An 18,001-nucleotide genomic window follows, 5' to 3' on the forward strand; every position below is an offset into this window, starting at 1 on the left:
TAAAATCTTAGCATAAGTGAGCATCATTCTCACTTGGTTCCCTGCGCTCTTGCGCCATTATTGCAACTCACATTATATGTACCATACCCGTTCCTCACTTAAGATCCTCTAGTGACGTCCCAGTATACTTACTAGTAGAGTGAATTAAACACAATTACCTTATTGCATTCTCAGCCTGATTGTTTGCTCATTGTTGATGACACTAAAGCCACACAGGATCCTCTCTGACCACATTCATTTCCATCTTAGAACCACTGAATTTATTGTTCTGCCACATCCTTTTCCAATTTCCTCTTCTCCTTTTCTGAGATGTCCCCAACTGTCCTACCCAGAGTAATCACCCATGCACTCCCATGAACATCACTCCATTTTATCTTTATCATGGCCTTCTGCAGCTCCTAAAATGATCATGTTCCTTTGTTTCCTACTTCTATTCTCTCTCTTCCCAATAGAACACAAATTCCTCTAGGACTCGTCCTGGTGGTCTCCTTTCCTGATGGTCTGGTGGTCATAGTCTTCTGTCAAGCCACATTTATTTTTTAGTTTGAAAAAGAACAAGGGAAGTTGAGAGGAGAAACATAACTAAGTCAAACAAGACTTCGGTGTGTCATTGTGACATGCTGGGAGGTGTGGGACACAGAAGACTGGAAATGCCCACTTTTACCTGACAACCTGATATGCTTCTTCTCAGGAGCTAATAGGAATTACGTAACATTCCATTTACTTTCTTTACCTCAACTCCATCGTGAATAGAGTTAATTTTACTCAGAGTCCTATTAAAATCTAAAGATACCATTGGGATTATTCTAAGTGCTTAATTATATTTATTTCTCTCTCCTCTATGGTTCTTTCTATTTTCTATCTGCATTGCAGCCATCTTATTGAAAATGTCCCTGTTGTAAAGAACCTTGAGACTTTATTCTCTGATGAAAGTTGGAGAGATATAAACAAGGAACTACAACAATAGAATGTACACTGCTGCCGCCGCAGCCTGAATGTTTGGGCAATGAAGAGACTGTCTTAATAATGCTGCTCAAACTTCAAGGACATTATGCCTCCACTTGTTCTTTTATTAAGATGCTCAGGTTTTTACTTAATAATGGAAAAACTAAAACACAAAACACACCTGGATTTTCAAAAGAGTTAAACTGTATTCAGTTGTTACAGTCAGTTGTCAAGAATACAGTCTTAGGGTTATGAAGTTACAATGCAAAATCACTCTGGGTTAAAACCCCTAGCAATGGGGGGTTGGCACTCATTCATATCCTAATAGCTATTTTTAAGGGGCCTCCAAAAAGTCAGAGATGGTAAACTCACTTCATTTGAAGTTATTTGGGCAGGCGATGCCTTTTGTTTGGGGGACAAGCCTTCACTCAGTGTTAGGATGTTTTGGAACGTGGGGGGACATACCGTGGTGCTGATCTTGCCGTTCTCCGTGGTCATGCTGTCTCTGTGGTGCAGGTGTGCAAAGGGCTTGGCTGCCCCCCAGGACTCCAGGTACCGGGTCATGCGCACAGAGGCCCTCATCTTGGCCCCATCGAGGGTGTGACGAGTTCTGAAGAGGTGCTGGGGACTCCTTCGTTCTCCCTTGGAGTAGGGAAATCAATCATTACACTTGGCTTAGGAAAGCTGTATAGCCTCTCCTTCCTGCTCCATCCCATCAAGAAGTGTCCCTTGATTAAGCATCTTCCTCTAACATCACCCCTTCACCTCTACGGCTTCTGCCCTCACTCCTTCAGTGCTACAGACATGCAGTGTTATAAGCTGTTTGTGCTGAGTCATTCCCCCCCCAGGCAGGAAGTTACCTGTAATTTAGACTTAGGAAAAATAGCCATTTTTAATAAACATTTTTATAAACTAAAATTTTAAACAAATATGTTGATCTGTTCCAACTTTTTCTTGACAGTGAGTTTCACTAAAGTGATGGGAATAGAGATTGGAGATATTTTCTAATGCTAAGATGGTCTTACCTATCCATGATTTGGTGTTCTTTTACTGAACACAATGTTTTCATGTTCTGTTTTTTGCCTTTTCCTTATGGTTCCCCCATCATCTCAGTTTTTCCTGCTTGTCACAGTGAACTAAAGTTTGCCACCAAAGGCAAGCCGAGGGTTTGAAGGAGGCCACTGTGAGTTGATAGCCACACATCCACACACTTGATCCTGTTGACTTTGTGATACTGGTTTTGACAGTTTAGGAATGTTTCTTGCTTATATTTGCACCGTTTAAAGCTGTGTGATTTAGGGTAAGTTACATCACCACTCAGAGTTTTGGAATCTGAGTCTCAAATAGCAATAATACCCATTTGGCAGGAGATGAGAGGCTAAAGGACATGAGGGCTCTAAGGCCCTCATTCTGGAGGACATGTGGTGTGAACAGAGGAGGAGTCAGGTCCCAGCCTTCTGGATGGGTGTGAAGTTCTTCCAGTAACAGAGGATGTTACTGTATGGAAGTTAAACATGTCTGTATACATCTGTCCTCGCACAAATGTATATGTGATACTTTATTAATATTTTAGAAATTCCTTCTTTTCCCTTTTCTTATATGTTTATCTTATTTCATCTCATTAGATTTTTTATCATCTGAAAGCCTAAGCAAAATATTTCTCTTTAATTTCCCATCTGTCAGGCTGCTCTCAGAAGCACCACAAATTAACATATACATTAACTAACAATACAACCCTGTCACAGAGAGCAATTATTTCAATTGTTTCTTTAATAAGTAAATTTAAATGCATTATTTAAAACATGTTCCATAATTAAAATGCTATATGCATTTAAAGTAATTTTAGAGGCGAAGGCTTACTTAATTGAAAACACTTATACACGTAATTTGCTCCTCTGCCTTCTAATCACAGAAGTCATAGGCCAATTACAGTATAGACTGTTTGCAACACTGACCTTGGGGTTGATTACAAAGTAGGTTTTCACCAGGTGCTGCTTTAAATACGGGTCCCTGATGTCACCATCTCCTTCCTCCACTTTGTAAGCTCCATTCAGATGCTCCAGGGTGACAGAAGAAATATGGACACGTCTGAAATTCCATTTAAAACCACAATCAAGATAGATAAGGCTATCTACGGAGGGAGATTATTTCTGTGACTTCAGAAATGAAGGGAAGGCTGTAGGTTCTTGGTAAAATGGACTCTGATAAGGTTGACAGTCTATTAACCAGGGCTTTAGAAAGATGCTTCTGGAGGTCAGGAGCTCCTCCTCCTTGGAGGTCTCTGCACTCACAGAAATTTGTCTGGTGGGTGTGGTGAAGAACAGCAAAGAAAGCTTGAGCATAAAGAATTTTAGTATATAAGGATATTTTTTGAAATGCCGGTCAGAGGCATTTTAAAAAGCATGCTGATCTGTATACAAAGAGGAGTTTTCTTTCTCAAAGTTTGCTCTCATGCTTCTCTAAATCAGTGGTCAGCAAACTGCGACTCGCAAGCCACATGCGGCTCTTTGGCCCCTTGAGTGTGGCTCTTCCACAAAATACCACAGCCTGGGCAAATCTATTTTGAAGAAGTGGCGTTAGAAGTTTAAGTTTAAAAAATTTGGCTCTCAAAAGAAATTTCTATCGTTGTACTGTTGATATTTGGTTCTGTTGACTAATGAGTTTGCTGACCACTGCTCTAAATTAAAGCGCTTGCATTGAAAACCTCTTGACTGAAAGAGGCTCTAACCTCATTTTAATAGTACTGGTTTCAGAGGTCACTAATAATAGAGAAATGCCATATCTGCACGGCAGTATAAAACATCTTCAACTTATGCCCCTATGCATACTTTTGCAAGTAAGTAAAAGTCTGTAATTTAGAATCTGATATCCACAGTCTTTAACCAGGAGTCATGGGGGTGGTGGGATTGGGACTTGACAGGTCATGTTTATCTGATTAATGTAAGAGGCTGTAGGACATAAATACCATAGAAATCACCCAAGACTGAGAAGTTATTAACCTTCTGACCTATCATTTCTAACCATGCAGCCAACTTAAAGAGAGAAATCCAATGTCAGGCCTTACCCTGGGACCCCTCCAGCTTCCATGTGATTGGCCAAGGTAACGTCATGTGACCACACATCGTACTGCCACTTCTGCAGGCCAATCACTCCACAGAGGACATTCCCGGAGTGCACTCCCACACGCATGTTGATATCAACGCCAGTAGCATCTCTCACTTTCCTAAAGAGAAGGAAACTTACATCACCATCCAGGAACAGCTTCTCCATTTAACTCTTGGCCAATTTTCAGGGCATGTGATTATTCAGAATTTCTCAGACTGTTGGAAATATGATCACGGATTCTTCTGTAGCAGATGACTGCCTTGAGCCACAAAAATAGTTTTTCTTTCTGATTACTCCTCTTCACCCTCTTCTATCCCCACCCCCACTTGCCCCGAGGTAATCACACTGTTGCCTATGTTAATGAGGCTTTTATCTAATCCCTTCAACCCTTTCCTTCTAACAGCTTTAAAAATACCTTAGGACACTGTCTTATTAACAGAGGCAAATGAAAAATACCTTAGGACACACTCATTAATAGAGCAAATGAAAAATTTCCTTTAAGGGAAAATGACAATGCTTGGCAATGCTTATTTATTTCTGCCTGCTAAGTACATTTATCAATTAACATGGCTGTAAAAGAAGCATTACAGGAAGGTATCCCTAGTTACCGAGAGAATCACCCCCGGAGGCTATGGGAAGGGAAACAATGATGTTGGTTGCAACACAGCAAAGAGGAAGGGTTACCAGGAGTGGCTGCAGTAAATGAAACTTAAAAGTCTCAAATGACATAGGCATAGATGTCATGCTTAAATGGTAAAAAGACAACATTTGAGTATGCTAAAAATGATTAAAAAAAAAAAAAAAAGAAAGAAAAGAAACAAAGTTACAATGTAAAAATAAATGGCTTTGTGGAAAAAAAAAATTTGAAAGTTATTCCCTTCCTATCCTTTCTCTTCCTTTCTTTCCCTGCTCTTCCTCTTGCTCTTTCTTCCTTTTATGGTCCCTTCCCACACACCCCCAAAGACAACAAACAATGCAGGCCATCCAAACCCTTCATTCCCACCCTCAGGAGGAGCCAGAACATTTACATAATGTAGAAGGTCTGCCCCCAACCCTCTGCCCTCCATCAGCAATGAGTGCTATGGCGGCCCAGGCCTTGTATGATCCTCGCCTTTTGCTCAGGATGGTTCCTCTCTCTGCTCCCCACTCCCCTGAGGCTCCTTTCTCTGACAGGGTGTGGATGTCACAGGACCAGTTTGCATTGTTCTTCCATCTGTGGTTTAGGCATGACCTTCTCCTCACCCAGGAAGGCTTTCTGGTTGATATAGGAACCCTCCTAGGTCCTCCAACCTCCCAGGGCTCAGCTAACACTCCCATTTGGGTTCACATCTGCTCTCAGAGTGTCAGCTCCAGGAAGACACAGACCTTGTCCAAATGGTCTGTATACCCATCAGTGGGTTCAGGGCTTGGGGCAATGTAGACACTTAATACAAGATACAAGTTTATTGACCTGGGTCATCTTAGAAGAATTTACTTTGTTTCATCTTTGGGAGGTAAATAAATTGTTGTAAAACCAATAATTGTTCTTAAGATTTTACCTCATGGAGAGAGAACAGGTCCAACCACGTGGCATTTCTGTATGGAAACATGGTCAGCAGAGAGCCAGGAGGGCATAAAAAGGGAAGAGAAGGCACTCTACAATGGCCATTGTGACAGAATTGACTGGTTAATGATTTGATTCTTAAAAATAGTCTCCAAGTCCTATGCATCTTTTGTAGATGCATAGTGGGTCAAATGTTCAAATGAATTCACTGACTAAGTGTTTTAATGCATGCAGATGCAATCTATGTCATCTCTAGAAAAATGCTGAAGCAATTGCTTAAAACTTGCAACAGCAGTAGACACATTTTCTAGTTTAAGAGGAACCTTAATGACTTACATCAGGATCCTGAATATCACTTCCTTGATTAAGAACAGTTTGCATTCTCATGACAGAAAAAAAACAAAACACACCCCTTTCCAAGCTTTGAGAACATTCCAAAACTTCAGCTAAAGTGCTTCCGCCATGGAGCCTCAGCAAATAGGTGTCGAGGCGCTGATTAGGTTAAGTCTGGAGTCCACATACAGAGGGGAAAATACAGGCAAACATTCACGGACCCATGTTTCTGGTTCCTGTGACAAAACCTGAGATGATCTGGCAAAATTCCAATGCTAAGTGTGTGCTTTCTCCTCACCATCTTAAAAAAATTAAAATGCCTTTATCCATCCTCACCTTGTGCTTTAAGAAATGGGAATGAAATGCTTGCCCTTGCATGTGAGAGAGAACATGGGAGAATTCCTGAAATTGGCTGAGATGCCTTTTATTGGGTGTGTAATAAAACAACCCATTAAGGATCATTTTGTGAGCTGTATAGGAGCCAAACAGGTGACCTATAACTGAAACTACTCAAAGCTGAGAATGTTGCCTAGCTGAAGTAATTTTGGGCTGCGTTTGTATATTAATTGCTGCTTGGTGATAAACTACTTTCTTTCTTACAATTTGTGTGTAGCCATATTATCTGTCAGAAATCATGAGGGATCCTAAGAATACAGTTTCCCAAAGATCAGAGAAGATACTTAAATTTTTAAAAATCACTTTTGAAAAAAACCAACAATGTTCTTTTTCATAGCTTCCTAATTCAGTTTAGCAAAAAAAAAAAATCTAAAGCTAATAATAATAATAGAAAACATTTAGAGAAATCATACTTTGGATCAAGTTACTCACATATTAGTAAATGGGTCTCTGCACATTTACATTTAAATGTACAATAATGCATTTAATGCTAATAGACTGGTAAATACAAGTAGTGGCATCTGAGAACTGCAACTAAAATTATTAAACTGTTAAAGAAGATTTTAAAAAAATATATTTTTTATTGATTTTTTACAGAGAGGAAGAGAGAGGGATAGAGAGTTAGAAACATCGATAAGAGAGAATCATCGATCAGCTGCCTCTTACACATCTTCTACTGGGGATGTGCCCGCAACCAAGATACATGCCCTTGACCAGAATCGAACCTGGGACCTTTCAGTCCGCACGCTGACGCTCTATCCACTGAGCCAAACCGGGTTTCGGCTATTAAAGAAGATCTTACTAAAGCATTGCACTTACTTTATGGCTTCACACATATCCAGTCCCATTTTCACACAATTTTTGGCATGGTTGGGGAGAGATATTGGGAGTCCAGACACACAGTAGTAGCAGTCTCCTAAAATTTTTATTCTCATACATTCATTTTCCTGGAAGAAAAAAAAATCACAGAATTTCAGTTGCATTAAAGCACTTATATAAGAATTTAAATTTGCAGAATATCACCAAGAGCTAATCCTACTGACCGAGTGAGTAGAAATCATGGGGAGAGAAATGAGAACAAGTTGGGTTTCTTTTCACTACCCATCAGGAATGAGCCACCATCACTCACATGCCCATTTGCCAAAATAGGGGGAGAAGGGAAAGGGAATGAAAGGGGAAACAGAGAATGTTCTGGAATTATTTCTTGTTAATACAAGCAAAGGAATATACAGATAGGATCATTCTCCTTCATGTAAACATCCCCAAACATTGATGCTGAAATGAAACATTCTCTGCAGGGCAGAAAACAATGACCAGAATGTCAATGGAATTAGAATCGATGTCATTCCCTACTATGCTCACAGTCTTTGTTTATATGAAAGGTTCTTACCTACAGACATGTAGCTTCTGATACACATTTCCATCATATAATAAAGCACCATCCATTACTGTAAAGTAATTTAAAACAATTCTGCCCTCTCTGGGTAACTCAGTTGTTTAGAGCATTGTCCCAGCCCAATATGCCAAGGTTGCAGGTTAGATCCCGGGTCAGAGCATATACAAGAATCAACCAAGGAATGCATAAATAAGTAGATAACAAATCCCTCTCTTTCCCAACTCTTTTCTTTCTCTCTAAAATCAACCAATAAAAAACAAAACAATTCTGACAGATTCAACCAGTTAACTATAAAGTCAGACTAACTCATCATTTTTCTTGTCTGGGTTGTTTTTATAATATGGAGATCAACTTCATTCATATGCATCCATCTTACACTTATTTCTAATCTTTGCATCTACAATTATAGACTTTTCACTAAAATAAAAAAAATCCAAAACCAAAACCAAACACAGATTTTCTTTTCCTTCCTAACACAAACTCAGGCTTATGTATAAATTGAACACATTTGAAATGATAAAATGAATATAAATTTTTTTGTTCTAAAGCATACTGTAGATTTATAGAGATTTTGCATAATTCTTTCCCTGTCTGATGGAGAGTGGGTGTACTTTCAAGCTTATCTACAGCACTTTTGATGGCTTGCTAGCAATTCCTGATATCAGTATCATCTATAATAATAAAAACATAATATGCTAATTAGATCATTTGTGCTACTTGGGCATCTAATAAGTAATAAAAAGGCAAACAAATATTTTTTGATAAGGATTCCCTATCATATTTCCTACATAGATATTTTGAATCTAGAATACAGAAATCTGCAATATTAAGCATAGTGAATTCTTGACACACTTATCAAAGATCAGTTGGCCATATATGCATGGGTTTATTTCTGGGCTCTCTAATTCTATTTTATTGGCCTATAAGTGTATTTTTATGCCAGTACCACACTGTTTTGATTATGGTAGCTTCATAATATATTTTGAAATAAAAATGTGTGATGCCTTCAGCTATGTTTTCTATATTTTATTATTATTGTTATCAATTTCAGAGAAAGGGTAAGAGAGAGAAAATGTTTTATCAATAGGCCCACCACAAATCCTAACAGCTCCAATAAATAAGGTTTAATGTGGTTTTAGATCACTTGTCATCATTTCCTCTCTATAAAATTTCTTATAAATGAACAAATAAACAGCAGTTACTGAACTCACTTCTTTCTTGATGGCACAAGGATCAATGAATGAAAGTGAGACAATAGTAACTAAAGGGCTTAGGGAGAAGTTATGCATCCTACTTTAGGGGTTCTTTTAGGATGCTTATTAATAATGTGAGTTACAGCCGGGACCGGTTTGGCTCAGTGGATAGAGTGTCGGCCTGCGGACTGAAAGGTCCCGGGTTCGATTCCGGTCAAGGGCATGTACCTTGGTTGCGGGCACATCCCCAGTAGGGGGTGTGCAAGAGGCAGCTGATCGATGATTCTCTCTCATCGATGTTTCTAACTCTCTGTCCCTCTCAATTCCTCTCTGTGTAAAATCAATAAAATATATTAAAAAAAAAATAATGTGAGTTACAACATGATAGTTATAACTGGACTAAAGGCCTGGTACACGGAAATCGTGCACTAGAGGGGTGTCCCTCAGCCCAGCCTGCACCTTCTTTAATCTGGGACCCCTCAGGGCATGTCTGACCAGCAGTAGGACATCCCTCTCACAATTCTGGACCACTGGCTCCTAACTGCTCACTTGCCTGTCTGCCTGATTGCCCCTAACTGCCCCCCCCCCACTGCTGGCCTAGTCGCCCTCAATTGCCTTCCCCCGCTGGCCTAGTCACCCCAAGAAGTCTGTTCGGTCATCCATTCAGTTGTTTTGGTTGCGATGGCTGCATAGATATAGATATAGATATAGATATAGATATAGATATAGATATAGATATAGATAGATACACACACACACACACACACACACACACACATATATATATATGAGAGGAAACCATGTTTCCAACTCCTTGACATCAAAAGCCTAAAAAAAGGACCTTCAAAATAGCACAGTGCACAGATATATGCAAATTAAATCTCATCATTCAAAATGTATTTATTATATGTGTGCTGAATTATATATAAGCAGAAGTTTTAAAATAGATAAAAATGTGTTAATTACATGCTATGACATTTCTCACCCTTGAGTTAGGCTGGAGACTTATCAGGAGGGCTCAATGGAAAATAAATCCAACACATTTACAAACATTCCTCAAGGAAGCCTTTTGTAAAACAGTAAAAAGTTGATAAGGGGCCAGAGGAAAAGTAAGCTAAATTTTTATTTATCTTCAAAGTGAAAGAGAATCACTAATACTTACCTTTGCAATTTGATCGAACTTCCCAAAAAGTTCGTTCAGCATGTGGACCAGTTCTCCTGGGGAGCAGTCACTGGCCAGGCGGGTGAACCCAACAATGTCAGCATAGAGGATACTGTGGGAATGAACAAAGGGGGTAGTGTTTGCAACTTTATATTCATTAAGAAGGTAATGCTAGATTTTTCTATTAAAATAGTATATACTCTTTTATTTTTATTTTATATTTTCAAAAGAAAAATGTCATTTCCCTGGAAAGGGAATAAACACTTTGCTAAACATTCCCAGTACACTTTTATGTTAAATTTTTATAATTAAAATGAGAGAAAATTAGTCACATGACGCATTTTTCTATTGTAGTCTATTTCTCCTGATCACTTGTCTCTTTAACATGGGGATGTTAAAGCCAGAAAGTGTTGATTTGAGGTTCAGGCCCTCTCTCCTTCTGGTTTACTTAGTAGTCATCCTGACAGTCCATTACACTGTTCTAATCCTGCTATCAAATAGGTTTGCTTCCATCTGTTACATAATTTGTACTATTAGAATTCCTAAAAGTAGAAACAGTAAAATAATAAAAACTAAAATCCTGTTTTTATTCATTTAAAGCTTCCTGAAATAATAAGCTTCTTAAAAGAAAGTCTTCTTAACAAAAGATTCTGGATTAATTACTACCTGCCTGGATGAAGCAATCAGGGTACATCTTCCTAAAGCTCAGAGTTTAGTTGGATGAATTAAACAAATAAAGATACCAAAAATGTCCAAATACAATGATAATAAGTTCTATAAAAGAAAACAACAGGCTGCTATAAGAAAGAATAGTGTGTGGGTTTGTGTGTGTGTGTGGGGGGGGGAGGGGGGGTTGGGCAGGAGGTGGGAATTAGATGGTAAGGAGTCCAGGAAAGTCACTCTTAGGGAATGAGAGTGCAGCCTCCCTTAATGCCAGTGGGACAAATCAAAGCAGGGGAAGATGTCTGATTCAGCTTTGATTGCATGGAGTTGGATGGTGTTTGCAGAACACCCAAAAGGAAGACGCCCGTTATTAGGTAGATGAGTACGGAAAACTATGGTTGAGTTCTGTGTCTCAGCACCATGTGGATGATAATTAAATCCTGGGAGAGAGCTGGAGAGAACAAAAAAGAGCAAGACACTAATTTTACAGGAGAGGTTAGATTTAGGGAAGAGAAAACAACCAAGGAAACTGTAGAAATAAAACCAAGGGGATAGAATGTCAGGAATATGAGGGATGGGGATAAATCTGTGAGTGCAAGGGCAAGGGCCAAGGCAGTCATTGAGAGAAGGGTGTGGGAGTCTGTCAGACACAGATCTGGGAAAAGACAGTTGGTGAATTTAGCAAGAATGAGTTCTGTGACATGGGGATGTTAAAGCCAGAAAGTGTTGATTTGAGGTGAGTGAGAAAATAAAGATTAGTCAGAGAGAGTGGAAAAAAATCTCTAGAATCTGAGCTCTGAAAGGCAGAAAGGTCATTTCAGAGGTGGGTGGTGGCATTGGGCTAAGAGACTGTCTATTTTCAAAGATCTGATGGGTTTGTGATGTTTCGGCACCAGTGGGAGGGACTTGGAGGAAGACCAGGAAGATTCAGGAAGCAGCTGGTAGTTCTTACCTTTATGGCTATAAATTGTCTTTTCCTCCCCCTCCTTGCCATTTCCTTATCATTATAATCATTATTGTTGTTCTGATTATCATTGCATAACAAAGAGATAGTAATTATTATTAATGGAGAATAAATGCTTTGTTGAATGAACAGTCAAAGCAAAACTAAAAAGTAAGTAATTGATCTCTTTAGTACTATCTACAAACCTAATAATTCTCATTAAAAGACCCCCCACCCCAAACACTCAGGTATTACCTGTGTTACCTGCTTCTTTGCTTGCATATGTCCTGTTGCAGGACAAAAAAGCCAAGTATTCACATATAAATTTTTAAAAAATTGCTATTTCATGCCTTTTAAGGTTTTACATTTTTAAGTATTTAAATCACTTTTGGATTCCAAATATATTTTATGAATTTAAATTTAATTCAATACTGCAAACATATTCCAGACAATGTGTGAGGGAAATTAAGGGCATTGAAGCTGCTTCCCAAACCCTTTGCCATAGCCAGTGAGGCAGTCAGCTTCCAAGGTGGCCCCAGGGATCCTCACCTTCTGCCGCTCACACCTGTACTGTCCCCTCCCATAGTGGGTGGGGTCCCACAGAAATGACTAACAACTAATGACTGCCTGGCTTAGATGTTCCCAAATTCCCACCCATAGAAACTGGGAGACAATATTTATTCTTGTTTCGGGGAAATTCATTACAAAGAAACTGGTAACTAATAGCAGGAGAAACCTGAGATTAGTGGTTATCGTTAGTCATTTTTATAGGTCTGTTGGTTCCTGCATTGTGTCATAACTACTTATGGATATTCTGTGATCCTGGATATTCTGTGATCCTAGATATAGTTGAATGTATCTTCACATGTTTTGAATAGCTGATATGTGACTTAAAAATATTTCCTGAAATGGGAGGGGCATTGCTGACTCTCAGACAGTCAAGGTTGTAAGAGGTTAATTCTAGTATAATATACATTGCCAGATAATGCAAACTTTTTTCTTTAGTTATGTATGTATGAAACTTAAAAACTGGAAGATACTATTTTAAATAATTTTACTCCTAAACATGTGTAAATGTTCTTTAATTTTTAATCTATCTCCCCAAATGGTGGGACTTAAAAAGAAAAAACCATTCCCGATTCTTCATTTATCCAAAGGTGCTTTCACAGTTCTTATTTAATATGCAACCATTTTTCTATTATCTCCTTCTCAATAGGCATTTCTTAAGTATATCACTAGCTCTATGCACCTTTTCTAAAATCTGTTGTCAAAGTGAGATTTGTTTCAGCAATGTATTTATTTTGCAAATAAATTTATTTCTTATTAATGAGTTTTTAAATCCTTGACCTGAAGCAACCACACCAGAAGGCAGTATCATGTATTGGAAAGAGCCTGGACTTGGGAAAGAACAGGCTGACCCCAATTATCCCAATTCTAGTCAATGCTCAACAAATTTTTTTTTTTTTTTGTAGTTGTTAGCATTGAACTATTGAACAGGGTGGTGGGTAACTCTAACAGCTGAAGTATTAACATCAAAACATAATGAATGAGACCAAATACATGCATGAGAACAAGCCGCCCCACAGGGTTCTCCTTCCTGACCCCAATCCCATCTGATTCCAGGGACTGTGATTCCAGGAATGGCTCCTGAGGAGATATGACTAAGCCAGACTTTGAAAAGCAGTAACTTTGACTATAATTATGCTGTACATCAGTCTCCTGGGATGTTGGTCACTGGTTGACCACACTCCAAAAACCCTTCAATCCTGATGAACATCTAGATTCTCTAGAAAGTGCTGGCTTCTCTGAGACCTGTCTGCCAAACCCACTGTGAGAACTCGTCCTTGTGCTGAGAGCCACCAACCCATCCTCCAATCTCCCTGCAAGGCTGAGTGTCCTAGGCCCCCCTGGGAACATGAGTTCAGATCATGGAGTTCCCAGAATAAGGACCACTGTCCACCTATTCTCCTTTTGTGATAGTCAGCATAGAAATCAGGGCTAAGTGGGACAACACAATAAATTAGAGGATCCTATTTTCTTAACATGAAGGCCCCAAGAGGCAGCACAAGGGTGAGCGAAGGGGTAACTACTCTACATGCCAAGGTTTAACGATTGCAAAGGAGACATGCCATTGTAAGATGTGGGCTTCCAGTTAAAAATGTCCCCACTGCAGCGAACAGGCTCCCCGGATTTGCTGAGAAAGAACAGAGCAGTATACCTGACGTTGGTGTGGCGCTTGACGTACAGGTTGTGAAAGTTGTTTGTGTTTTCCATCTGGCCGGCTTTGGGGCCCTGCAGCCTCTGGATAATCTCAGCTTTCATTTCCATGGCTATGTGAGCTGGCAGCAGGGACAGCAGGAGCCGCTCCTGAAACAAGGTGCGGAAGGAAGACAGAGAGTTCCAATAACTAAGGGAGCATCAAGTAATATTCAAAAACATCACTGAGTTGTAGCACAGCCAATTCGAGGACTATTTCCAACGAGTTAAAAATACAGATTCTAGGACTACATGTTGAAAAAAAAATCAAAATGTTTAAGGTCAGAGTGTGTTGTTTTATTTATTTAGTTATAATCATGTGTTTTTCAGTGGGGAGAAAAAAAGGAGGCAAAGTTATTTCCCCAAGGATATTATTATTTATCCACTTTGATTCTAATGTAGTAAAACAGAAATAAATTTAGAATGCCAGAAACCAGTGGTTTGTTTAAGATAGAAAACACTCATTTTTGCTGGCTTGCTCATATGAGAGATGAGGTGCTTTATTGCACTTTAGAAAGTCAACCAATACTCCACATTTCCTAAATAAGATAAATATTTTCAACTATTTAATTTCCTCTATAATGAACATTCAATTTCCTTTAGTGATTTTGAACTATTATAAAGACAGAATATCAGGAATATTAGCTTCTGCAAAATGTCATCTATAAAAAACTACTGGTGGAAGGCAAAAAGCTGCTATGAGCTTTTCTTGTATGTTTGTTTTCTAAATTCAGTAAATTCAGTACAGAGTAGCATGCAATATTACACTTATTTTAATATGTACTTATTTAGCTAGAGTTGTACTTTTTCATTTTCTTCAAGAAAAATGTGATACACACACACACACACATATATTTTATGAAAAGTATGACAGATGGGCAACCTTTTTTTTGATAGTTTATATTAATCCTAAAGTATTTTAAATGTTAATCTACTGTAGAAAACATTTTCTTCAAGTATTATAGATTTAATATTTATTGCGGTATTCCATGTTGATAAATATTTTTGAATGAAATATGTCTCCATCTTCCACATTTCTCTCTCTCTCTCTCTCTCTCTCTCTCTCTCTCTCTCTCTCTCTCTCTCTCTCTCTCATATGTGTGTTTATGAACAAAGTGGTGAGAAAGTAGGTGCTGAGGGGAAACTGGGCTTTGCTCCCAGGTTTTCAGGGCCAGTGGTCCATCTCCTATACACATCACTAAGGGGGCTGTTGGGAACTACCCCTGAGGGACAGAGGGTGGTCCAGGAGTGCATCTTAATGGAGATGGGATGACTCTCATCAAAGCCCATCCTAGCCTGCTCCAGGTAAAGTTAGGTGCAAAGTCAACAGGAGACAGAGTACATGCATATAGAGGGACTTCAGTTCTCCATGAACTGGCATAACTGAGTGTTGATCTTTCTTCCATTGCTCTGAAATGCCATAAAATCTCTGTCATTATCAAAGCAAATAGGCACTGAATATAAATCTGTTAACTTCTAAAATGGTGATAAGGAATGTTAGCATGTAGAACACAGCAGATTATGAATCTGGACCTAGCCTATCTATTTAGAAATCCCAGAGGATTCTGTGTATTTATAGAGATGTCTGACAATCAGCTTAGCTAGATTAAAACCAATTTTGTCCTCTTTCAGATGGGTGACAGATGAATCCAGGGCTAAGGAAAATAAAATGCACCAGGCCACAATGCTCAGCTTAGTTCTACTTTGCCATTTTATGACAATAACCTGTGTGTGCATGAAGATTCAGCGCAGTCTTCTGTTGAATTTAAAGCAACCAGAAGACTTTCTTAACATCTACATTCATTTCTACTTATGCTTCTTATAGTCAACGTTGTCAGTGGCCTATCCACATTCCCTATACCTTCTTTAGAAGTCGCTTGCAGCCTGTTCCTTTATAAATCTGGGTTCCTGTATCCCAACCAATAGGAAAAGTAATTTAATGGGATTGTCCCCACCTTCTGTATCCATCACCGTCCTTGGGGAGATCTGAGCATATTCCATACTTTTCCAAGAGTCTCCAGTAGTTCTGAGCATATTACACATTTTCCCAAGGGTCTCTAGTAGTTCTGAGCCCCTGTTGCCACCAGCAGCCCCTTTTAATAGCTGACCTCCCTCCCTCACTCTCCTACCTGAAACCACTTCCCAACCTAGTGACTAAACTCGGAGCCTTCTCTTAGGGTCTTCTTGGGGTAAACCTAAAAAAGAAATTTCTTCTCTCTTCCTCCTGGATTCTCTATTAAGAATATGCCAACTTCCAAAGACAGATTCCATGAACAAAAAATAAGAATCAAATATAGTAATTCTTTTCCCTGGCTGTAGAATCACTTAATGACCCAATGTAAATTATGTATTTTACACCAAAATGTAGATGAATGGCTGGCTGGCTTTTTTTTTTTTTTTAAGCTAACTTGAAAAATACATGTTGAATAAACTAAACTGAACTAAGATTTTCCTTTCTAAAAGTGTTCATGAATCCGTGTGAGTTTAGACTGGAAGAAAGATTTTGCCAACACCCAACCAGAGAAATATAAGAGCCCAAAGTTCTCCATTACCATGCGATTCTGGTGCCCTGGTGGACTGTGAGACCTCCTATAGAGCTCATGCACAGAATCTGTGTGATGAGGTCAGCATGTGTCTGCTCAGTGATCCCAGCCTTGGACCATGGGGTGAGCCTCAAATAGGAGCCTACACTCAAATGTGGTGAGTCAAGACACTTTTACATTTGTCTTTCTTCTCTTACAAAATGTTATACCTTGAAAGAAAAGCTCAATATGTTGGCATATATGACAAATTTTGACTCAATTCATAATCTGACAAGGTTAATATTCCTGTTAACATTTTAGCTTTTTGTTAATTTAGCTGTGTGAGCTGCCAAATTATCTGAAAATAATATACAAACCTAAGTGATTTCCATCCCAGATATGACCTAGCCTTATTACCTCTCCAAGTTCATTGGAAGCTGTCCTTAAGGGGACTTTTGGAAAATAAAGTTGTCATTAGACTGATTGATGCATACCATTACTTCTTTCTCTTGCTAGAAAAGATTGTATAATTACAGAGAATTTGGCTAATTCTGGCATACTCAAAGGTTATCTGATGAATAACTTGGCCTTGGTTTGAAGGTTCCATTTCAACACATCCCTTTATTAAACCTGTAATTATTATTCATTAGCAATAGTTTTCCTAGAATTTGTTCTTTTCAATTATGCCTCATAAAAGAGCAAGAGCAAAGAGTTAGTATTTTTCAATGTACTATCGATCTAAGTTCAGGACACACTGAGCTCAGAAGTGTTTTTAATATAAAACAGAGCAGATATATTATAACTTTATATTCGTATGCTATTTTTGTGATTATTTTGGTGGAAAGGAAAATCCAATTTAAGCAAAGAAGACTTCTATTTAAATTTTGAACTAAGATGCAGTAATGCATATTCTATCTTATCCCTTCAATAAACCATGCATGTAATAAATATTTAAACCCACTTTACAAAAGGCAGGAGGACAGTGATGTGCTCCTCTCATAAGAATTCAAGCTTTTTTTTTCTCCTTCAAAATTTCTATTTAGTTCTTATTTTAAATGCAATTCAATTGCATCAGGTTACCAAACCAATGCAATGAACAGTAGGCATATTGTTATAAATCTTTCTCCTTCCAATAGAAAGTAGCTATCAGAATGGACAGACCAGGCTCCAGAGCAGCCACTGGGTTACATGTGGTGCTGAGAAAACAGATGATGTCCTTCAATACTGTCCTGCAGTATGAAAATACCAGGTGCCCATTCCGAATCAAACCTGAAAACGCTGCACTTAGAAAATACCTGCCAGGAACATGAAAATATGTCAGCGCCTTCTCATATCTCCTGCACCAGCCAGCTTCACGTCTGCAGGTCTCAGAGAACAAGCATCTCCCTTGGCACCAACCTCCATCACCAGCATGTCCCCAAATGTAAGTTCTAGGGACCACTGCTAATGTTGTTTCCCGTTATAACATTGTTTGTTTTTCTTCGGTCCCTCCTTAGAAATCTTGCTTCTCATCACTCAGTCAGAAGGCACTGAATACTCTTATT

At 38.8% G+C, this 18,001-nt stretch overlaps 1 protein-coding gene across 1 annotated transcript in view; it reads right to left on the minus strand.

The window, feature by feature from the left end:
- ADCY2 (adenylate cyclase 2) overlaps positions 1-18,001 on the minus strand; it is a 263,929-nt gene that overhangs the window by 72,791 nt on the left and 173,137 nt on the right. The window contains exons 5-10 of the mRNA XM_084882603.1: positions 13,898-14,046; positions 10,074-10,185; positions 7,142-7,269; positions 4,010-4,168; positions 2,901-3,033; positions 1,411-1,587 (exon numbers count right to left, since the gene is read on the minus strand). Of these exons, the coding sequence (XP_084738729.1) occupies positions 1,411-1,587; positions 2,901-3,033; positions 4,010-4,168; positions 7,142-7,269; positions 10,074-10,185; positions 13,898-14,046 (858 nt within the window). The remainder of the gene's footprint in view (positions 1-1,410; positions 1,588-2,900; positions 3,034-4,009; positions 4,169-7,141; positions 7,270-10,073; positions 10,186-13,897; positions 14,047-18,001) is intronic.

This window comes from Pipistrellus hanaki, assembly GCF_964339955.1.
Source record: "Pipistrellus hanaki genome assembly, chromosome: 4".
Taxonomy (NCBI): Eukaryota; Metazoa; Chordata; class Mammalia; order Chiroptera; family Vespertilionidae; genus Pipistrellus; species Pipistrellus hanaki.